General features: G+C 45.2%; 2 protein-coding genes across 3 annotated transcripts; both read right to left on the reverse strand.

The window, feature by feature from the left end:
• Positions 1 to 193: 193 nt before the first annotated feature.
• LOC134080829 (clustered mitochondria protein homolog) lies at positions 194 to 15,589 on the reverse strand. The gene is made up of 27 exons (XM_062537440.1): positions 14,416 to 15,589; positions 13,875 to 14,065; positions 13,247 to 13,418; positions 12,859 to 13,002; positions 12,367 to 12,488; positions 11,638 to 11,792; positions 10,373 to 10,498; positions 9,940 to 10,087; positions 9,664 to 9,756; positions 9,037 to 9,431; positions 8,543 to 8,839; positions 7,892 to 8,058; positions 7,587 to 7,685; positions 7,087 to 7,187; positions 6,839 to 6,991; positions 6,597 to 6,659; positions 6,013 to 6,257; positions 5,514 to 5,598; positions 4,687 to 4,840; positions 4,150 to 4,289; positions 3,935 to 4,015; positions 3,501 to 3,626; positions 2,667 to 2,788; positions 2,285 to 2,378; positions 1,978 to 2,112; positions 1,486 to 1,559; positions 194 to 1,242 (listed from the first exon to the last, which is right to left on the reverse strand). Exons 1-27 carry the CDS (start codon positions 15,587 to 15,589, stop codon positions 1,176 to 1,178), a joined length of 4,923 nt encoding a protein of 1,640 aa, XP_062393424.1. The 3' UTR covers positions 194 to 1,175.
• A 2,201-nt stretch (positions 15,590 to 17,790) lies between these two features.
• Positions 17,791 to 23,692, reverse strand: ccdc92bb (coiled-coil domain containing 92Bb). 2 transcript variants are annotated; one of them, XM_062535688.1, is made up of 4 exons: positions 23,343 to 23,692; positions 22,018 to 22,165; positions 20,868 to 20,915; positions 17,791 to 19,310 (listed from the first exon to the last, which is right to left on the reverse strand). In XM_062535688.1, exons 2-4 carry the CDS (start codon positions 22,145 to 22,147, stop codon positions 18,583 to 18,585), a joined length of 906 nt encoding a protein of 301 aa, XP_062391672.1. In that variant the 5' UTR covers positions 22,148 to 22,165; positions 23,343 to 23,692; the 3' UTR covers positions 17,791 to 18,582. The 2 variants fall into 2 exon arrangements, with proteins under 2 accessions (XP_062391672.1, XP_062391673.1); XM_062535689.1 differs by having other exon boundaries at positions 22,018 to 22,229.
• Between the last annotated feature and the right edge of the window lie 260 nt (positions 23,693 to 23,952).

A 23,952-nucleotide genomic window follows, 5' to 3' on the forward strand; every position in this document is an offset into this window, starting at 1 on the left:
TTTACCACATGTAGACTTGTATTCAGAATTTTGACTCATGTTTTTGGAAACTGAAAACACTGTCATAGTTTTTTCCCCCTCCAGCATCCAGTATCCCATCCTTCCATGCTGAAATCTAAAAAGGGATCTTGGTCAATATCAGACACATCACAAAAAACATTCACAAGACGTCAGAGTATCATCCCAAATAGACCATTTAATTGGTCTTCTTTTTACTTCCAGTAAATTAATTTCTTACATTACAACTTGTTAACCAATAAATACTTAAGGCCCTTTCACACCAAGTCCCAATTTTCAGATGAAATATTAACATGGAATCACACTGGTAATTGAATACATACTGAACACATTCCATCTTTGTTTGTAAAGACTACAAACACACATATTTATTTCCTTGCATGATACTGTGCAAATATTTAGTCTCAAATGTCGGACATGGTGTGAAAGGGCTTTTACTCAAAGGAATGAAACAAGAACAGAATAATAAAAAAGCAACAGCAGCATTAGATTTTAGATTAAATCTGTTTTCAGGCATAAATCTGTTCATTAGATGAACTATTCAACATCTTTAACATTAATCCTTTCAGACAACATACTCACATGTATCATATTTGTAGCAATACTAATTAGTTAAACAGTCACTATACATTCAAAATGAACATTTAAAGAAGTTCAAAGACATGCCTTCCACCATTTCAGAATCTAATATTCAGGGCTCTCTTTATTAGCAGTGCACTGTCAGTAATTGAGTGACTCATCACCACAATTTTCTTCTGAGCAGAAATTGTCCCTTAATCATACAGTGGCCTGTAATCCCAAGAACAGCTTATTTTATGATCAACAAGTTAAACAGCTCCTAAGTAGTAATTGCCTAATTCTTGGAGAAAGTCTTCACCTTTTCAGCCATGAATGAACCTTTTGAAGGACCATTGTTTTACAATGTAATCACCCAATCTATAACATAACGCCTCCTAATGTAATGTTTTGTTTATGCACTGCATTCTCAATGTTTACTATACCCTTTAATAAAGTTATCAGAAACAGAAACGTGTAGACCTAAAAAGAAAATAAATTAATAGGCTACAAAGCAATACCCTCCCAAATGTGCACTGAATCTCAAACCCTCCCAAGCTGTAGGGGGCACTGTAATGGATCATGGAGGTTCCTGTCTGATTTCAAGCCCTGACTGCCAGTGACTGAGTTTTCAGTGCTTGGTCCCTTAGGTTCTCCAGATCCTTGTTACTGTCAAGAACATAAATGAAGAAAGATTCAGGTCAGACATGACAGAAAAATCACATACTGTACAAGTCATTCTGCATTCTGACTTTTCCCTGATATCCCTAATACACACACACACACACACACACACACACACACACACACACACACACACACACACAGAGAGAACTGAAATGACTTCTCTGCAGTAAGAAACGTGTGTGTGACAGTTGTGCACATACACAATATAAACATTCCTTTATTTACCTAAGGGGGATGAGAACAACTCCACTGATCAGATTGAGCTGTTCTAGGATCCATATCCTGCTTGGAGGATCCAACTGCCAACACATAGAATGACAACTCAACAGACATTACACTTTGTGCAGCTTTATGGTGCTCTCTCTCTCTCTCTCTCTCTCTCTCTCTCTTACACACACACACACACACACACACACACACTCTCTCTCTCTCTCTCTCTCTCTCTCTCTCTCTCACCCACACACACCCACACCCACCCACCCACAAACACACACACACACACACACATACCCCCCCCCCCCACACACACACACACTTTGTGCAGCTTTATGGTGCTCTCTCTCTCTCTCTCTCTCTCTTACACACACACACACACACACACACTCTCTCTCTCTCTCTCTCTCTCTCTCTCTCACCCACACACACACACACACACACACCCACACACACCTAGAACATTTTGAAGGTTATGGTTAATATTTAAGAAGAGCAACAAACATGGAGCGGAGCGATGCTAGTATCATGTCCGGTCTGGTAGATCATGTTCATGGTGCGCTGCAGGGTCACGGCCTGCTGAGTCAGGTGTTTCAGGTACTCTGAGCTCTCCTTCGTCTTATCGTGGTGCTCTCCGAGCTGCAGAAAAACGATGATAGGATTTATTCATCACAAAAATATACCTCTCCCGCCAGAGGTAAATAGATAAAACATTTTGGCTTTGTAATTCTGCCATCTCAACAAATTCAGTAAAAAAAAAAGAAAGGTAAATGCAGATATAAGGGGCTTCTCTGTCATAAGGATCACTCACCTGTTTCTTGTAAACTGTATAGCATTCTTTCTCATGCTGAAGAGCGGCGCGGAACTCCCCTTTGCTCTCGTATGCTTTGGCCACTAAGTAATGGCTAAAGACAACAACAGAGAATTGCATGAGTGACAAAAGTAGTGGAGAGGGGTGTGTGTGACCAAAATATGTGTTGTAATATGACACACAATTAAATAGATAAATAATACTAAAGAGGTAAACAGGAAATCTGAATAAATGAACATTCTATCGGAAATTAAATCTGCTGAATTCATACGGCATATGTTTTGAGAGTGAATATTTTTAAGTGAATAAAGATTCTCTTGGTCTGAGTACCAAATCATTAACACTCTCCCTCACTTCCCTGATACCTCCATGATTTATTTACCTGTGTGCCACTTTGAGTGATGAGGGTCCATGATACTTGATGTTGATGGAAAGAGCATTCTCCAGAAACCTCAGGGAGAGACTATACTCTGTCAACGCGTGCAGCACCAGACCGATCTTACTCTGCACACAAACAGCAGCGGAGGCAAACAATGCAATTGAGCCAAACGAGGCAAAAACAACAACCATGTTAAAAATGAATGACACAGATCTAAAAACAGACTGAGGTTCACTGTGAACCCTCTACACCTACTCCGGCAGCTAAAGGAGGAGCCAAACTGCTCTGGTTTTGTTTAAATCAAGCCAAAGGAAGGTCAATCTGCACCTCTGCACTAAACATGCATTGTAAATAATACATTGTGTTGTAGATAAATGCTGCAATATCAGTGCACTCTGCTTTGGAATATGAATGCATTAGATTTGTAGGGTTTTGTCAGATCAATTTATGAGTTGGTTTTTAAAGTCTTGTAAAGTTTTGTTTGAAATTAGTTATCATGCTGTGTGTGTGTGTGTGTGTGTGTGTGTGTGTGTGTGTGTGTGTGTGTGTGTGTGAGTCTGAGTGAGGGGGGGAGGGCAATGTAAGTGTAAAATCATAGATTATTCAAAAGAATCAAAGGCAAAACAGACCCTCTTATCTTAGCTCTCAAAATGATTTCACAAAACAACACCAACATACAACAGGCCCACATTTAAAAACAGCATATTTCATTGTTGTGTTGCGTTTGGAGCTCAGCTGGATGTGTGTGTGTGTGTGTGTGTGTGTGTGTGTACGTGTGTGTGTGTGTGTGTGTGTGTGTGTGTGTGTGTGGGGCTGCTCCCTGTGGTGTGCACTCACGTCCAGCAGGGCCATCTCCGGGTGGTCCTCCCCACACACCATCAGGATGAGGTACCGCGCCCGGTACAGCAACCGCAGGGACGTCACCGGCTGCGCTCCCGCAAAACAGTACAGGCCCAGGTGCATCTGAACACAGAGACGAAAAGGACAACACTGAATCTTCTGTTGACTGAGGTCTTCAGATTACACTCAGGTGCATCTGAACACAGAGACGAAAAGGACAACACTGTGAATCTTCTGTTGACTGAGGTCGTTGTTTCTCCCTCTGAAGAAGGAGACTCGGAGACTTTTCTCTGAAGAATTTGACCATATATCACTACATGAAAGAATGTTTGTTGTTTCTTTGTTATGGAACGAAGTACAACAAATGCATTACCATATGAGAGAGTATGTTGACATACAAATGTGACTATCAATGATTTACAAAGACTTACGTATTCTTGAACTGTGTGAGGATTGTCAATTCCCAATGCTCTTTCACTCATCAAGACAGCTTTCTGTTGGTGGTTTAGAGCCTTTGATGGAAAATGTGCACACACACACACACACACACACACACACACAATTAATTTGCATGCACCATAAAAGCAAACGTAAAACAAAGCTCTTTTTCATTTCCCAGTTTCAAGAGCCCAATGAATCCACACACCTCAGCATAGTCTCCCAGGATGTAGTGGATTCGCCCCAGGAGTCGTAGACAGGCACAGATCTGTTCATGCATAACTCCATACACATTAGTGAAGAGGCCGAGGGCCTGAGCAATCATCTCAGCTCCTTCTTTTAGCAGTCCTACAAACACACATACACACACACACACACACACATGCAGATAGACAATGATATTAGTATTATTTATTCACTTTTACAAAACAAACTTGGTTCTGAAAAAGCTGGCTACAGAACCAGCCAGCAGAACTGTTTCTACACATCATCTTACTCTAAAGGCACAGTCTGCAATTATACAGTGATATAAAGGAATATATAAATATAATAATGATATTGTATGTATATTTATAACATACAGCGAAAGGACTGTGAGGAAAAATGAAAGAGTGTACATGATTAGAATTGTGGGCTGCACCTTTAAAGGGAATTAAACACTAATAGAACAGTTACAGAAACCATGTTGTTGTGGTAATTGCACACTGAGCATCTTGCCACAACAGTGACATCACATTCTACGTACCTTCTTGTACTTTTGTCTGACCACTCTGGAAGAAGAGAATGGCATCAGAAGCGCTGGGCCGAATGTGTTTCACTACAGGGAATATGTTCAGAATATCCTCCTCTGTGAATGTTGGACTGCGTTTGTTTTCAAAGTGGTATTCCTTCAGTAGGACCTAAGGAATATGCAAGTAAAATTAAACAGGCCAGCGATGCACTATCAATGTACAAATGTAATCGCACAACCAATGTCATGTACAGTAAGTGCACAATTAAGATGCAGCAATAATAAAGATCTCTTCCACAGTTCAATGTATCATTTTTGGGTAACACTTTATTTGAAGGGATCTACATAGGGGTGACATGTAACCGTTATGACACATGTCATGCACATTTATGACACATTATTGATGTTTAGGACTATTGTCAGAATGTGTCATTCGGTTTTTGGAATGTCGAAAACCAAAACTAAACTGTGCATGACATTTGTCTTGTCATTCTTATGACTTTTACATGTCACCCCTATGTAGACCCCTTCAAATGAAGTGGTACCAAATATGTTTTACATTTATTTGAACTTAACAGGTATGGATATACTTGAGTCAATGTGTGGTGTTGTGTCTGTCTTGAAGCTGCTGTGACACTGTCATTTCCTGTACAGGTTTTATAAAAAGAATCCAATCTAATCTAAAGATAAGAATCCTATTATCCTATCTTATTATACGTACGTTTCAAAGGTCATCTTTTAAAAAGACAGCCATTGTCTAATATGAAACTGGAACTGATTCACGACTAGATAGGGTTGCACCAATGATGCACTGTCATGCAGAGATGGGAAGGCAGGGTCACCTGGATGCCTGTTTTCAGGGCGATCTCTCTGAGTAGCGTGATCCTCTGGACACTGTACTTCTCCACCGCCTGCTCCACACTCTCACTAGGTCACAGACAAACGGAGGTTAGTTGATACATATGTGTACCAGCAGGTGGCAGCACACTGTCAGGACACGTAGAGGGCACAGAGAGGGCAATGAATGATGCGATTCCATCATGTGACGTTTGCATGATTTTATGAATGATTTTACTGTAAAGTTAAGTGCATCATCTAGCACTTACACCTCTGTAGTTAAATGTGACTTGTGGCTGTAACCACACGGTCATATTCAATAGCATGTAAGCTGTGTATGAGACTCACTGTTCAGATACATTCAATTAACATTATCGTCAGTTATGGGTATAAAAAAAAATCAAATGTGATACACATTTTCAATGCCAATGCATTCTTTTAGCCACAATCTGTGAGCCTGAACTGAGTCTGTTTGTATGAACAGGTGCACTTCGGGGTTCTCACCACTGGAGGGCGTAGTGGTAGTACTCCTGTGCCTCTGCTGAGATGGTCCTCCACAGCTCCTTGGCGGTGAGGCCCACCCACGAGCCGCTGGTGGCCACTGCGGACGCCGCCCCCGACACGCGGCTCTTCCTGCGCCTGCTCCGCCGCCTCTCGGTGGTCTGGGGTCCGGCGGTGTCCGAAAACGAGCTCAGGAAGCAGTTGAGGAAATGGGCCACAGAGGCGGAGAGGGAGGAAGGCTCCACTGCCTGAGGAGGAATATAGAATGCACACGCGCACACACACACACATACACACACGCACGCACACACACACACAAACTCACACACATGCACATGCACACGCACATGCACACATACGCACGCACACACACACACACACACACACACATGCACACACACACACACGCACACGCACACGCACACACACACACACACACACACACACACACACACACACACACACACACACACACACACACACACACACACACACACACACACACACACACAAACACAAACAAAAGTGAATAACGGCTCACTCTGCTGTCAATCATTGTGCATGACCACGGGAAGAGAAGCTCTTACCTGGAAGTATGTCCTGAACAGATGCTTTGTGCATCTTGTGATCAGCTCTGCAACTGAAATCCTCTGCAGACATATGAAGTCACAGTTAACTTACTTTCTGCTCCTTGTATCCTAGTGTACACACGACACATGATGGGCACTTGTCTGTACTTGTACTGCACTTGTATGTACTGCAGGATGATGATCAATGTACAGTACACACTGTGCACATTACTCATGAATGTGGCATAAGGCAAACTCACATAGACATAGTCCAGCTTTTCCCTTTCAGGCATGCTTTCCATGGCCTCCACAACTGTGCCCAGGTAGCGGACATTTACTCCGTGACGATGCAAAGCCTCCGTCAGGGTGGCACCATCCATCGGCAAGGTGGTGTGATCCATGCAGCTCTTGACCTGCACAGAAACACTCTCGTTGAGGATTCAGTGACAGCCAGATGGGAGGGGGGAGGGGGGGGGGGTCAAGTTAGTGTGGAAGGTGTTGCTCATACCAGGGCTGGGATCTGTGTGTTGACGAGGAAGGCAGCGGCTTCCTTGATTAAGAGCCTCTGTGCCTGTAGATCCGCAGCGTGTTCCTCAGGGAAGTGCACAGCTATGGAGGTCAAACACAAATGCACACAGATAACACGTTATATGCACAGACACTCACACAAACACAAACACATACCAGGGTGCACATACACACGTGAACACATGTGCACACGAACACATGCACGAACGCCTGCACGCACGCCTGCACGCACGCACACATGCACACACACACACATGCACAAACACATACAGACACACACAGACACACAGACACACACACACAGGCACGCACGCACGCACGCACACACACACACGCACACGCACACACACACACACACACACACACACACACACACACACACACACACACACACACACACAAACTGTTTCTCAAAAACAGATGACACCTTGTTAGTTTCCCACATTTGTCATTTGCAAACAGTAGATTCAGCATACCCACCCGGACAGAAGGCATTAGGGTTGAAACGGATGTCAAAGGATGTTGTGCTTGTGGATCCCACCATTTTACAAGCTTCAGCAAGCACACTGTCAGCGCAACCTTCAAGGGGACATAAACAAAGGAACATTTAGTTTGGCCGTAAAATCTTTGGCCAGATCTCTTAGAGAAAAAGTGAAAAACACTATTCAATGTTGTCCTGCTTTGGACAGTCTGGTCTATAGATTTGGGGGTATAAGAAGGCAAGATAGTCCCAACCCAAATAACCCATGTGATACTCAAGTATACCTTACAAGCAGGACTCTTACCTGCAATGGACCAATCTGGGTCAGAATCACTGAGAGGGAACATCTGTTTCTCGGCTACAACAGACGTGCTGTCGTCTAGAGATATTAGCTGCATGTCCGTGTCTTCACTGTCTGTTGCTGTAGACGGTCCATCTCGTCTGTTGACCATCTCCAAGAAACGATAGTACCTGAAATATGATGGGATTGGTAGTACACTTGCAGGTGTCCTCGTAATTCATCCTGGTATTTACACCATCTTAGTGATGCCATTATTGTGAATTGATTTGGTACTGCCACACCCTCTAACTGGCACTGTCTGACTGGAGTTATATATTTCAGTCGCGTTTGTGGGCCAGCAAGCCATCACGGCTTTGCTGAAACCCTTTAAATGGTTTCTGTCTATCATCGTGTCGCTTCTCAGCACATTCAGAGACAGAAAAATCTATCTTGTCTATCAACTCTGGTAATGGGCTGACAGCATTCACTCCAGTGCTAAACAACGCAACTTCCCTAATTCAGATGTTTGAACATAATGCAAAGCCAATGGTTTTATTCGGTGAAATCACACTTTTTGGCTATAGAGTTTAGTGAGCGTATCAGCAAAGCTCCTTCATTACTATCCGCTTTAACCCTCTCTGGTATCAGTAGGGGTCGATCAGGTACACTCCTCACCTGTGCTCGATGAACAACTCGACCAGTTCCTGCCTCAGGCACACCAAGCGATGCTGGTGCTGACGCGGGAACCCGGGCCTCTGGCCCTCTGCCGGACGTTCCTCTGCCGAGGGGAGAAAGTTGAGGTCCGACGGAAAGGTACGGATCAGGTCCAAGACGTAGAAGCGTCTGTCATTCCCCACAATGCCCTTGCATTCCACGGAGGAGCACAGCTCCACACGTTCGCCCTTCTTGTTTAAGACGAGGTGACGTTGGATCCTTAGGTGCCTGCTGGTCTTCTCAAGCAGCTCCACAAACCTTTAAGAAAGGGAAGGGGGGGGGGGGGGACTTGCATGTTTAATTAATTTGTTTTATCAGATCCTAAATGAGAACATCAAAGACTCTAACAAGATCAATTAATCTCGGCAGAAGCTTTTAACCGATCCATAGATCTGTATCTGATTCATCACTCTGCTCAGATATACGTAGACGTCGTTCTTAATGTTCGTTTGTACCTGGCGTCGCTCACAACGCTCTTGCCAAAGTCGATGGAGCCATAGATTACGCTCTGCTCCTGGTCCTTCTCCAGCAGGCCCGGCACAATGGACTGGGCAGTGACCCGGTAGCCCCGGTAATCCACCACGACGGTGCCCAGTGTGTGGAGTCCCTCCGCGTCTATGGACGCGTAGGCCCGGACGCCTTTGAGGTCGTTTGTGGGCGCGGCGTGGGCCGCGGGGTCCCCGCCCTGCTCCAAGTAGTGGTCCTTCACGTCGAAGCCCAGGCTGAAGAAGATGTTGTTCCAGATGAACATGTGCATACGCGGCTCGTCGCCGGGGTTGAGGGGCATCACGTTGCCGTCGACCACGGCCGTGGCGCCACGCGTTGCCGTAGAAACAAAGTCAGAGTTTGTCTGAGGACGAGAGATGTTTGAGAAATAAAGACGGAGAAAGCACTGGAGACAGATTGTGAGAATAATATGTAATTTCAAATTTTATTGAATTCACTTTTATTATTCAAAGTATGTAGAGTAACCAACAATAAATATCATCTCGAGGTCTAAAGGGGGTAAATACAGTAAGACAGTACCATTCAGTGGATTCAAATGTGAATATTCATTAGTGTATAAAGTGTGAAGTGCTCACCTTGAAAATAGCCCTTTCCCTCAGCAGTCGTTCACCGAGGTTCTTCCGTGGGAGTTCCCTGGTGGACTGCAGCTCCTCATTCCAGTCCCGTGTCTACAGACACCCAACAACCCCACACACACACAAAAGAAAAACACTGTGTGACCCACCAAAAAAAGTACCATATCATGATTATGAATCTCTCTCTTAAGGAATCTCTTAGACATTTTATGACAGGTCGCCCCATCAGGCATGGATAACTATAGAGATTATAACTGCTGAGGTGATACTCCCTACCTGTCCAGGTATGTGCTCCTCATAACCCATGCGGGAGGTCTGGGCATCCTCAGCTCTCACTGAGTCTAAATAGTGGTCAACCTTTGGAGCTGTCCAGCTGTACTGCTGGAAAGGGGTTTCCAACCTTTCAAAAGGGTGCCTGTGGACCCTAATGTGAGCAAAGTCACAATTAAACAAGAAGATAAGCAACCATTGGTTACTTTGTTTTGGTGTATTTGTACATGTCACTAATACTATTGCGTACTGTATTATTGTGTGCTATTTTCATTGTGACTGTAATCTTGGCATCATTGAAAATTAGGGCTATCCTCAAGAATGTAAAGGTTAAATAAATATCTAAAACATTATCAAGGTAGTGGACACAGACTTTTAGATGTAAAGTTTAAAAAAGGTATTGGAATGTTATTATGTTTGACCAAATGACTACACACACCTCTTTTTCAACAAGGCACTGAAATTCTTCTTAAACGAGGGGCTGATGTGATTCAGAAGGTCCACTAAATCATGGCTAAGGACACTGGGGTTCGCTGGCTTTGGGTTGAAGCTGAAACTGGTTGACCTTAGACAACACCACATTATACACACACATGAGAGGCAACATTTGAAATAGGTTTAAGATTCTATTTGTTTATGGTTATGGTTATTAGGATTTATGGTTACTTTGCAAAGGCTTTTGTCCAAAGCGACATATAGAATATGAATTTGTTAAAAAAAAAAAACAGTAAGCCTATGTTAAAGGGATATTCCGCCATTTTTGGAAATACGCTCATTTTCCACCTCCCCTTGAGCAAAACAATCAATATTTACCTTGTTCCCGTTCATCCGGCCATTCTGTGAGTCTGGCGATACAACTTTTAGCTTCAGCCTAGCATAGATCATTGAATCGGATTAGACCATTAGCTTCTCGCCTGATAGCTTCATGTTTAAAAGTGACTAAGATTTCTGGTAATTTTCCCATTTAAAACGTGTCTCCTCTCAAGTTAGAAAGTGCAATAAGACCAACTGAAAATGAAACCTGGCGTTTTTCTAGGCTGATTTGACATGGAACTACACTCTCATCTGGCGTAATAATCAAGGCAACTTGCAAACTACTGGCACTACTATTGGTTGTTGTCTATGGGGACTATTTTCAGATGCTGCGTACGATATCACTGCGCCTATGGCACGTTTGCAAGTTGCCTTGATTATTACGCCAGATGAGAGTGTAGTTCCATGTCAAATCAGCCTAGAAAAACGCCAGGTTTCATTTTCAGTTGGTCTTATTGCACTTTCTAACTTGAGAGGAGACACATTTTAAATGGGAAAATTACCAGAAATCTTAGTCACTTTTAAACATGAAGCTAGCAGGCGAGAAGCTAATGGTCTAATCCGATTCAATGATCTATGCTAGGCTGAAGCTAAAAGTTGTATCGCCAGACTCACAGAATGGCTGGATGAACGGGAACAAGGTAAATATCGATTGTTTTGCTCGAGGGGAGGTGGAAAATGAGCGTATTTCCAAAAATGGCGGAATATCCCTTTAAGCAAAAAGTTATTAATACCAATGATATAATAATATATTATTATATCATATATAACAGCACTAACATTTGCATCTGCTTCAAAAATCTGCGATTTCACAAGCAACAAATTCACAAACACATTTAAAATTCAGCACACACATTTAACAGCATCACAAAAGGCTTTTAAGCTACTCACTGGTTGAGGTAGAAACCACGAACCGAGGCAGTGATGCTGAAGTGACGTTCCTCCAGTGTCACGACATTCAGGTACATGAGGTCTCCGTGCATTTTCCGGTTTCCTGGCGGCGGGTTCCAGTTACTCATGGTCAGGGCCCTAAGGAATTCCAGAGGCTGACGCCAGTGGACAAAAGGTCATCAGTGTCCATCAAAACAGACGAGACAGCCGAGCAACAGCAACGTATTCAAAGTATATTCCTTGAATTTCCCCTTGGGGATCAATAAAGTATGTCTGTCTGTCTGTCTGTCTGTCTGTCTGTCTATCTATCTAAAGTATTTGTTTCCGGAAGAGCAAAGTAAGCCATGCCTCAGAAGTAAATTCTGAAACAAGGCAGCCGTTCTGCTTTGTTCCCAGAAAACAAAACAGAAATGCTGTCATGATTCAAGATTTCAACCCCTGTGAAACCAGGTGAATGGTTGACAGAATCAGTGTCCATTTTCACCTTCTCCGGTGCACTCTCAAAATTAATGTGTTGAATGTGTTGAATATCTCTGTGTCCAGAAAGGGACAACACAGTTTGTGTTATTTCCAACACATTGCTTTTGTTATTTGTTAGACAGTATGTGTTGAAAATAACACAGCTTGTGTTGTTTTTGTAACACATCTCTGTGTCCACATATTGAAAACACAGTTTGTGTTGTTTCCAACGCATTGGTTTTAAGAGTGTGTTGTGTCTCTGCAGCCTACCTTAGCATCCTCTTCCGCTGGCTGTAGAGGGCTCAGAGGGCACTCTTTGCTCCCTGGCAGAATGTAATCTGGAGGGCCACAGCTCTCCTGCTTCAGCTCGTCCCCTCTCCTCCTGGGCTTGTCTGCATAGAAAGGTGGCATGAGCAGTGAGAGAGTGTACCCACTATCTACAAAGGACATTTTGCTCCCTCTCAGCTGAGCAGACATTACGGTATACAGTAAGGAAGCATCATTAATCAAGGGCAGTACATGGTGAACTGATATTAAATGCTTTGTTGCACCCACTTCTTTTAAGCCATAAGTAATTTGGCTATGCATTGGCACAAGCAGCAAGCAGCAGTACAATCAGATATGTGCATGTTCCTTATGCCTACATTGCATATTCCAGAATCATTGTGCAGCCTTAATGCGACTTTCCGACCTTTCTTTCCGTGATCTTTCCAGCCTTGTGCACTACCAGATGAGCCAAAGGGTAGCTGCCTGGTAGCCTACCTCTCATGTCTGCGTCGGTGAAGAGTCTGAGGAAGGACAGCGACCTGCAGTCCACTCCGTTGTAGGCATCAGTGGGGTCCAAGCTCCTCAGAAGGTTCCGGATGTGGCGCAAGTGGATGCGTACCTCACGGACGGTGTAGGGCTCTGTGGACACACAACAGTATTTCATATCTTGATTTCACCTCTGTGTCCGGAAGTCATTAGGAAAGATTTTAATTTACACTGATGTGTATCCCTGTATTGTTTTGTGTATATATCCATTTGTTGCACATTGTAGTCTGACACTTAGTAATGGGGTTTCACTGTCACTGAATGACACTGTTACCACCAGTCAATAATCCTGACAGGCTTGCAAACACATGGCTGCTGGGTCAACATAGACTCTTACCATCTACGGTCTTGAGCACACATCCGTCCTGCATGCCGCTGATGGACTTCATGTGGGTGAAGTTGTCCAGCGTGCTTCCATCCAGCTGAAGGGAGAAGCAGGTGCGATGGCACGTCTCCTCATAGTCCATCAGCAGCTGTTTCAGCTCCTGCACCATCGCCATGGGGGACACCTAAAGGACACGGGGCAGAAGCATGACCGGAATGAGCAAACTATCAATGCTATTAAGTGATTAAAAAATGATTACCGTTTCTGTTTCATTCATTTCAGCACACAGGTATATACAGTACGCTGTGTCAATAACTGATCGCAATCCAGTTACACAAGCTTTTGCATGCTTTTATTTCTTACAGCTGCACAGTATAAAGTGATATTAGATCAAGAGTAGGCTACTTGTAGTTGCAACCAGCTCACAAAACAATTTCTTGGTAGTAATTTCATAGCAATTGCCTTTGTTTGTATTGCTGCCAAAATCTTTACATATTGGTGCACATTTCATAACAGATATTTATGCTTTCCACATACAGTAGCTAAAGTGGTAGGGTCTGATAACGAAACAGCAGTGTGACTCTTCTTCAGGCACTCTCCTTTAGAGGCTCCACACTGCCACAGTAATAGGATTTAATACCTGGAAGTTAACTGGCTCGGTGCCAGGGGCCTGGATTTTAACTGTGAATGACGTGTCCTCATTAAGGCTCACTTCCTCCATGTTGGCATCGCCATCCTGCCCCACATCACCGTCCCCTTTCCATGTGGCCAGGGCCCCCTCTTCCTGCTCATGAATCATGGGGCCGCTTCGCATGGCGTTGGCACAGGGCCCTGGAATGGGTGAACATGGGAGCGGAGAGGAGGGAAACAAAGATAATGGAGTGATTGTAATAGTGCAGAGGAGGGTGCAAATGCCTCCGCAAGTGCCTGAGTGTATGTACTGTATGTGCATTTTGCCACACTTTGTTCCAGAGTACACAATGGTGAAACGCTCAAAGCTACTGATTGATGTTATTCATATTCCTTAATGTAGTTAATTGTAACTTCAATAGTGTCTAAATGTCTAATGAGATGAATATTTTTTTTTATCTAATCAGTTCTAGATTGAAGGTGAAACTAGTTTAAAGGCCTTTAAAAGAAGATTCAAAAGCCTGTGCTGTCACAACATGCTTACATCATACCTGTGATTGGCGGGGTAGCCAGAAACAGCCTGTCCACCATAAACAGGGTCAGCTGCTCTTTCTGCTCCTCCCCCTGAAGTGCTTCATCCGACACATTCAGATAGACTGGCATCAACTCTTGATCTGTTGGCAGGGCCTGATCCTGATTCTGAAATAACTGTCCAGCTGCTCCCTGGGGGTGGACTAGGCCATGAGATGTCTGATCCCCACCCTGTCTGGCCTGTGCAGCACCTTTCTCATTCTGTCCAACCGTCTTCAAATCTGTTTTAGCTTGCGCTCCGTTCGGTTCTAACTGGACTAGATCGTTCTCTGTGCCATGCATTGGGGTTCCATTCTGGTCTTTGTGGTACACCAGGCCTAGCTCTTGTAAGGCCACGTTCTGATCTGCCGTTACACCTTGCTCAGACAGCAGCGTTCTCTCTTTAGCCAGATCAACCGCATTTGGAAACGCTCCATGTTCCAGAGGCCATTCTGTCTGTCCGGTTCTCGGGTCCATCTGTTCCGTCACGCCCTGCCCTGTCTGCCCCACGCCTTGTTGCTTTTGATTAGCATTGTGTTCCATATGCTGAGCTCTAAGTGTTGTCCTCGCAGCTGCCTGCTGACCCGGCCGCAATATGCCCCCCTCTGTCCATCCACCGTCCGCGGCTTCGTCCTGGAACACGTCGGATTCTGCCCCGTCGACACTCTGCTCCATATGGTCCATCAGCACTACGTTGTGCTTATTAGGATCAATGTCCATCTCTGTTGGACCCACAGCCTGTTTGAAAAGTTCTGCGTTGTGCTCAGGTTTCCCGGGCCCGTAGAGAGGGTGCAGGTCCACCTGCAGTGAGTCTTCCTCTCTGTACGGCTGCATGATCACGGTCTGGACACCGTCACTGCCGTCCGGGACGAAGCTGGGGTTCCACACGCCCTGGTCAGGGCGTAGAGAGTGCCCGGCTATCGCCAGGGCCGCGCCAGGGCTGCTGCTCAGGACGATGTCAGGGAAGAAAGCGTGATCCTGGTCCAGGACGGGGGACTTCTCTGCCTCCCCCATGGCCTGGGAGGGGGACGGGCAGTCCTCGTCGCTGTTCTCCTCCGACAGCAGCGGCGACCACTCTGGATCAGGGTCCCTCATCTCCTTGGGCTGGAGCTGTTGGCCTGAGAGATTGTGGCAGCAACTCAGTACGTTCCCCATGGCGCCAAATAAACAGCACAACAGTCACGCTACAGGAAACAAAAAAAGTGTGTAGGGGCAGCAGTGTCCAGGAGGGGGTACTACCCCTCCAAAGGCTAAGCTAACACTCCCACTCTGCTGCTACTTTGTTCTGACCCGTGGTCCGCTTGCCCCTTCAGGTCTGCACTGAGAGGCAGCTGCTGAGAGCTGACTGCCAGGCTTGGCTATCAGCTGCTCACTCCAACAACAGGGTCAGTCTCAGAGCATGACGTGCTGAATTCCAGAGCATGTCCATGGTCAGTCACAGTCACAGCACAATGCTCACAGATCCTTCACAGAGCAGAGTTCAGAGGAAACAGAAGAAGAAGACAGGTGACAGGTAGGGAGTGATGAGAAAAGTCACCGCAGAGGCACAGCAGTAGAAAAAAAGGAATGACAATCAGCCAAGGCAAGAAAAATAGCCCAATAAACGTTAACATTCAGCAAAAGTGCATAATCCTACAAACAAAAGATTCAGCATTATGAAATACTTGAGCGCCAGCATGCCGGTAGAAGACGGTCCTCAAGCAGTCCTGTACACTGATGCAATAGAGAGGATGAGAGGAGGTCCGTCCGAGGCCCAAGAGAGAGTCCCCTGCTCCAGTGACACATTACACAAGCCCCATGTGTGTCCTCCTGCGCCCTTCACGCGTTCTCCCCCTCTGTCTCTCGCTCAGTGGGAGGGGAGGAAGAGGGAGGCCCCAGTCCCCCTTCCATAACAGCTAGCTTCGTGTTCTCAGAAGGACGACCCAACACACATTAATTCATCCCCACGCTTAAAGCCATTGCCGATACGTCGCCACGGCTACTAAGCTGAGCTCATGTCTATGACTCACAGGATTCCTTTGAATCTGATCAGCCTGCAGTCACGTGAAGCCATGTTCTGGAGCTGTCAAAGCGGAGCCGGTGTGTATAAATAGCCGGGGCAAGTGCTACGACTAGCACACCGGTCTGGCTGAGACAGGGGAAAGAACCATGACAAACACACCTTTTTTCTTGCGTCTCCGAGGACAATGGCTCGATTGCTGCTCCACAGTGGTTGCTATGGCAGAGTGCTGCAGTAGCCTACTACTATTAACATTCAGAGGAGCAGTTGGGGGAGTGTGAATTCCTGGGTCTGGGAAGTTTCTCGAACAACGAATCAACAAATAGCCGAGTAAATCAAGGGAATTGGTGGTGTGTATTTTTTATTTTAGCTTAACAGTAGCCTCGAACACGCAATTTAGCATGAAACCAAAATGCAAAAGGATGTGTGAGGAGACTGGACTGAATTAATAAATAATAAAAGTGGCGAAATGTATCGCGAAGTGACGCCATCCACTAATGAACTTCGGCAAAAGCTGGCTACCATGGACAGCGCTAATAGAATGTTGTAGTAAAGCATGCGTTCTTCTGTTTTCTTGCCAGAGCGTCATAGCCTACATACGGCAAAAACGTCCAAAATATTGGACAATCTCCAGCCATTAGCCTATAGCCTAGGCTACCTGCTATACAATACGAACCACGTGACCGTGCATCATAACGCAGCACACTGTACTTTCGAGGGAAAAAAGCAACAAATATCATATTTGATCGTTTAAATACATTTTATTTGACAGTTACACCATCCCTGTTTGCTACTCCATTCGTTGGACTTGGACATCATTTATCATTATATGGCTTCCTATGAAACTGGTTTTGTACAGGCACAAGTGGATAACTAAACAGCAACTCAGATATTTTTGAGAAAGCTGCAAACACTTTAACAGATTTCTTCACTGTAATGATAAAGAAATACTTTATTTTAAAGTGACATTGATGCCTATTCAGGTTCCATCAAATACTGTGATATACCTGATACAAAACATAACACAATCATACTTCATGACTGTATTATTATGAATATAAACATACCTCTTTGCTTATCTCAGTAAAGCTTAGTAAATAGTAACATTTTCTATGCAATCTCATATGTTTCTCTAACAGTCTAAGGCCAGCATATTCAGCACAGTATTGTTAAAATCAGTGAGGTTTAAGTGAGTGACTCATTGATTGTACCAAGATTACAGTGTGTAGTTTAATTAACAGCGATGATGAACATGACAATGACGATTATAATGATGCATCTTTACTTAGACCCCTGTATTACATATTCCAGGGCTTGAAGTGATATAAGTCGTTCCTTGTTTCAGCACAGTAGGCTCAAATATAGACCTTAAAGGAAAACGGCAGCTTTTTGGGGAATTGGCTAATTTGCTGTGTACCCCAGAGTTAGACAAGAGGCTATACATCCCTCTCTTTTCTACGCAGATACTCACTCGGGACTACATCCTCACTTCGCTGAGGGATCAAACTCTGTGCTCGTGGTGCCTGGCACGCTGTGCTGCTGTGTGCAATCTCTACACCCAGGTGGCAGTGCTTTGCCAGGGGTCATCCCTATGTTCCCCGGGTCCTATGATCCCCGGTTTTCCCCAAAAGGGTCCTATGTTCCCCGGGTCCTATGTTTCCCGGTTTTCTCCAAAAGGGTCCTATGTTCCCAGGTTTTCCCCAAAAGGGTCTTACGTTCCCCGGTTTTCCCCAAAAGTGTCCTATGTTACCCGGCCGCAATACATACCGGGTAACATAGGACCTTTTTTTTTAGGAAAAGCAGGGAACATATGACTCTTTTTAAAATGTAAAAAAAACGGTCCTATGTTCCCCAATCGCATACAAAGCGGGGAACATAGGACCCGGGGAGCATAGGCACGCTCCCCTTTGCCATCATGAGAGTATAGGCCCAAGTATGAATACAGTGCCGAGTACTTAGAAAATTGCTGTGTTAGCAAGGCACACACAGAGAACAAAGGGTGTTATGTATCCTCTCATCTAACTGTGGACGGCAGATAAGCTAATCTCCCAACAAGTTGTCATGTTCCTTTCAATACATTTATTTGCCTAGCTACATAACCAGACTCTTTATGGAGACTTCTACTTCTCCTATGTATCTAACTATAAACTTATAACTCAGTGGTGTCTGGCTCCATTCTCCCCCTGACCGGTGATTGGTTGCTGTGTCTGCTCCGTCTCCCCTCCGAGGTCTCTGATTGGTCGGCTTCCCTGCAGATCCGCCCCAGTGAGGCGTGCAGGGGCAGCAGCCTATGCCTGAACGGGTACAGGAAGAGGGCGGGGTCAGGCATGGCCCGTGGCTCCTCCGGCCCGTGCACCCTCACCCGCGGCACGCACTCTCGGACGCGCTCCGAGCGCCGGGACCGGGGGGACGTGGCGCAGACCCTCGGCGGCCGCCGCTCCACCACCTCGGGGGACGCCTGCGCGGACAGCGACCAGTCCGACTCGGGCGATCCCTCTTCGCTCTCCTCTTCATCGTCGTCGTCGTCGTCATCGTCCACCCCCTCTTCCTCTGGTCCCCCTCCTCCTCCACCACCTCCTCCGTCCGTCTGGTGGTACAGGCGGAAGCGGGCCGAGTGGAGCTGGAAGGAGAGGCGGGCCGCCACGTCGGTCTGCTGCCGCAGCTGGCGTCCGAGCGCGGTGATCTTGTGGCTGCGGCGCTTGAGCTCGTCCAGGAAGCGGCGCTCCTCGTCGCGGAGGCGGGCCTGCAGGGCGCCCGCTAGCGCCCCCTTGCGCCGCAGCTCCAGCCGCAGGTCGGCCAGGCCGCACTCGCGCTCCGCCAGGCTCCGCTCCGCCGTCTGCAGCCGCGCCTCCAGCTGCTCCTGCTCCTCGTCCACGTCTGCAGACCACACACACACAGACACACAGACACACACACACACACACACACAAGTGCACACACACACACACACACACACACACACACACACACAGACACACAGGTGCCCACACACACACACACACAAGTTCACATACAGACACACAAACACACGCAGGTGCACATGCAGGCACACACACACACACACACACACACACACACACACACAAACACAAACACATGTATGAATGAAACACAGAGCATAACAGACACCCACATACAAATACACACATTCTGCAGGCAGTTACAGAACTACTTGGGTTTACACTTTACATACAGCACATTCATTAGACAGATAGTGGCTGGATTACTATCCAAGAAATGCTACATTAGGTTGAAGCCACTGAGAATAAGATGAAAGTGCTGAGAATTACGAGAACAACACACTCACTCACACACACACACACACACACTATCCAGTCAATGTAACTTGCTCAAAAGAATAAACTGCAAATTCCCATTGACATAAAAGGGCCGTTCAGTGAAGCATTCAACTGACAAATGAGGACACAGAGGCTCATACTTGGCTGAGCAGTGAGGTGAAACAGTTAGCAGATGGAAACAATGACAGTGACTTCATATTACTCCCAGTGCCATGTCAAGTGTATCTCTGACCTCTCACAGTTCCCCTATGTGTTGGCATAATAAGATACCACACTGTTTCTTATTGCATAATAATATGATACACTGTGTGTAATTAAAGCAGCAGAGAGCAGGCAGGAAATACTAAATAAGAATGCAAACAGCACTCTCTACAGGTCTAATAAATTACCTCCGCCAAGGAGGTATATGTTTTCATCGGGGACCGGCGTTTGTCTGTCTGTTTGTCTGTCTGTCTGTCTGTTTGTTAGCAAGATAACTCAAAAAGTAATGGATCCATTTCGATGACATTTTGAGGGAAGGTCGGACATGACCCAAGGAAGAAACGATTACATTTTGGGATCTGTAATTCCGTCGGGATTCCGGAGGCGTTTATGTATTTAGCTTAGTGGTGTAATGGCATGGTATGGCCACGTGGTGGTGATCCGAATAGTTTAGTTGTAGTATGACAACCCAGGAAGAACAATGCAGGCGGAGGTCTGCTTGCTTTTCTAGTTTGTTTTGTTTTGTTTTGATTGCGATCACAAAAGCACTGCAAACAGAGAATCCATTATCCAGTAACAACACACTTAGGATTTACGTCAAAATGGTGAATATCTGGTATGTTTCTGTACCACCACAAGGTACTACATCGCAAAGGCAGATAGACCTTATACAATCAGTCTTCTTCATCAAGCCTTCATCATCTGTATCCGTTGTCTTGTGTCATATTTCTGTTTGTCCCAAGGTCTGCTGTCTGTCATCTTATCAGCGTTCTGCGCTCTCTGATCTGATCATAAAGACTTGAATAAACTTTGAATTACCACTGTGTATGTGTGAAGGGTGTTATATGAACAAACGTGGCTTGCCCCTCAGAACTATATATACTGTATATAGTTTTGCGGTCAGCTCGTTGGTAGATTTGACTGCAGTACTCACCAGCTTGGGTTCTTCTGGGTAACCTCTCATTTAGCTCACAGTTCAGCTCTGTAGAGAGAGGATTAGACAAATGAGGTTTTAAAAGAGCTAATACTGTTCTTCCACCTTAAACCTTTACACACACAGAGGTGGCATATCATCATAATCAAAATTTATTTTGATAGCTTTATTGGCCAGGTTTGCGTTAACAAACAAGGAATTTTACTTCGATATAAGACTGGTTGAAGAGACGACGGGGACGTTTACATTTCCGATGCCGTGACACATTAGGCTGGGTGAACCCTGTCTGGCCTGTCGGTGAATTTGGATTTTGCCCAGAAGCTCAGGCTGGAAACCTGCACATCTATCTCCTCTGTTCCCTGCCAGAACCTTTGGCTCCAATCACAAACTAGCCTATCCAAACGATGCACCGGATCGTTGGTCTGATAGGTTGAAGGATTGTCTAAACGTACGGACTACGGAGTCATGATTTGAACGATGCCAATAGAGCTCGACAGTCCCACCCCTCCTCTGAGAGAGCACACCTCTCGTGCAGTAGAAATAAAGCACAGTGACACATTAACACAAACAAGTACTTTTTCACTTTATACACACTTCACACAACATCCTCTTCATAAGTGTTACTCCAACACCACTCCCCTCTACTGATTTCTTTCCCATTCATCTCCTGGTCATAAAGGGTTTGAGTGTTACAGTGATTTAGTGATTTAGGGTGTATATCTTTACAATCACTTGTCGTTCAAACCTTGTGCTACTTTGTTTGCCCTCAAAATTAATAAAACCCATTCAATAGACTCATCTTACTTATCTAGGGTCGCTACTCTGGTATTTAGCATCACAACAAAGGTCACAGCCATAGATATCAGAGAGGTAGATACCGCATTGTCTAATATATATGGTCACAGCACTGGGAGTGAGGAAAGTGAAACTAGGGGTGCCTCTCATGTGGTGTTTTATACACCCTCCCTTCCCTCCTCGGTCCTTGTCCTCACTGATCTAGATAAAGAATGATGGGGCGGCAACAATGGGATAGTCTATCTAGTCTTAGTTGTAGATCAGTGGGAACGCCCCTCGAGGATCGAGGAGAGATGTTGAGAGGCACCCATGCTCTGCGCGAGAAAGTGACATCACGTCAGGTGAGGTGACCGACCGGCACATCGCTTCCTGAGGTGCAGGATCTCCAGCCGCAGCCCCGTGAGCAGCACCAGGTGTTCCTGCTGCAGGAATGCCACGCTGCGCTCCACGCTGTCCACCTGCTGGGCCAGGGCACTCGTCTCCATGGATACCACGCGGCTCACCTGGGAGTGGGAGGACACCGGGTCAGTGTGAGTGTTGCTGGAGACAGTGTGTGGGGCTGTTCACCTGGTGAGGGGTGAAATGTTTGAGATGTGATGTCTATGCCCCCCTTTGCAAAAGCATGTATTGATTTTAATGTCATCAATATCAAAGATGACCACTGGGCCATGATTTGTTCCCTAAAGCCACATATCTTGCTTGATACCAATACACTATATGAATACTGTTAATTTTAAATGGTGTAATCCTAAATTCTCTAACTATAGATGCAGATGGTATACTGTATATCAGAGTAAACCCAACGTATCATAATAAGGATAATAGACACCTGCCCTACATCTAGAATTCTACTTTACAGTTGAGATTTTTTTTTCATGAGCATTAGTTTGAAAATGTAGCCTAATGCAAAGTCAAATCAATAACACCTAAAATTGTATTCCTTAAATAATTGCCAACCTTATAATAATCTTTCGAAAATTGGTCCAAAAGGTATGGTTATAAGTATACAAAATCAGCAAGGCTTCGATTAAATCGCAGGGTCTATTGTAACATGGCCTAAAGGATTGCATCACTGGAAGATCGCAGCAATTAAATGATGCTCTTCAGCTGCTCGCGCGCAGCGCAATGGTACAGGTCCTTCACGAAATGTATTTGTTTTCTTCAGTGAGATGCTTGGTTGTGCTATGATGCTGATTCCGCAGTATTTTCCAAGCCCATCAAACACTTTCGTTAGGCCCTCCCCTAAGCCTTTGACACCGTCTCCTTCATTAGGCACCGCTGTCGGTTAAAAGAGCACCTCGGAGATAACCTAAATTAGGGCTTCATGCTATAGTGTCTCTAGTGCAAGACTTGGTAGTCTCATCAAACATACCTCAGTTGCCGCGCATGAATGCAACTTTAACTTATAATTTACTTGAGGTCTTTACTCTGAGCATGTTACCCACTGATTTAAATGTCGAAACATCCCTTCCGACAGAATTGGCCATCGCATCCTTCCATATACTATCCATTGTTAGCAACCTACAATTTTCACTTACCACTCAACGTGGTATATGTGGGCTGCGTATCAGATTAAGGTATTGACTGGTTAATTGCTAAGCCGTTCTTGTTAATCAGTTACACTCTTCCATACGACAAACCACATTTAGGCAATGTCAAATTTCTGTTGTCACAACTCACCTTTCCAATAGATGAAAAATTCGACAGCGGTACGACTGTAGCCTATCAGTGCATCGTGACCGGATGGCTCAGTGGCAGGTTTTGTTTGTGGTGAGGTGGGCAATGTCCGACAGAAAGCAGAGACCCAGCTAAACGAATCAGCGACACAATTAATGGTTCTGAGAAAAAATGGGGAAATCACACGGCCGACGAACAGATTTTCCGTAATGACGCTGATCTTCTTCTTCCTCTTATAAACGAAACGCCTTCTAAGACTTGTCAGCATTTACTTTCAGGACGAAACGCTAAGTAGGCACCAGGCGACTGTAAAGCTATGTTCAAAAGTGTGGTCATCTTTGCTGCAGCGTAATCCAAGACATTGTTCTTATGTTACTTTCCTTGACAGATTTTCAGTACCTTGGACGAGGATGCAGGTTATCCTGGCGTTATGCTGACCCCTAGTGGTAAAGACGACACACTGACTAGGCTTGTTGGCTCAAGGTTTACTGGAAGTGGGAATTCTAAAAAGGTGTGAAAGTGCAAAACCTTCAATACTAAGGGTGTAAGAGGGACACGTATATCAAGAAAGAAATGTTGTCTTTGACTAGAATCCGCCTTCTATAGCGTCAAT

Source organism: Sardina pilchardus, chromosome 5, assembly GCF_963854185.1.
Source record: "Sardina pilchardus chromosome 5, fSarPil1.1, whole genome shotgun sequence".
In the NCBI taxonomy this organism is placed as follows: domain Eukaryota; kingdom Metazoa; phylum Chordata; class Actinopteri; order Clupeiformes; family Clupeidae; genus Sardina; species Sardina pilchardus.

What these genes read in the sequence shown, in the direction of transcription:
- LOC134080829 (XM_062537440.1), bottom strand. Translation starts at nt 15,589, where the DNA reads ATGGGGAACGTACTGAGTTGCTGCCACAATCTCTCAGGCCAACAGCTC. An exon ending in TGTGCTCAAGACCGTAGATG is followed by an intron (nt 13,003 to 13,246) that starts GTAAGAGTCTAT and finishes GTGTGTCCACAG; the next exon opens with AGCCCTACACCGTCCGTGAG. An exon ending in GAGTTGTTCATCGAGCACAG is followed by an intron (nt 8,059 to 8,542) that starts GTGAGGAGTGTA and finishes ATCATATTTCAG; the next exon opens with GTACTATCGTTTCTTGGAGA.
- ccdc92bb (XM_062535688.1), bottom strand. Translation starts at nt 22,147, where the DNA reads ATGGAGACGAGTGCCCTGGCCCAGCAGGTGGACAGCGTGGAGCGCAGC. An exon ending in CCTCAGGAAGCGATGTGCCG is followed by an intron (nt 20,916 to 22,017) that starts GTCGGTCACCTC and finishes CTCTCTCTACAG; the next exon opens with AGCTGAACTGTGAGCTAAAT. An exon ending in ACCCAGAAGAACCCAAGCTG is followed by an intron (nt 19,311 to 20,867) that starts GTGAGTACTGCA and finishes TGTGGTCTGCAG; the next exon opens with ACGTGGACGAGGAGCAGGAG.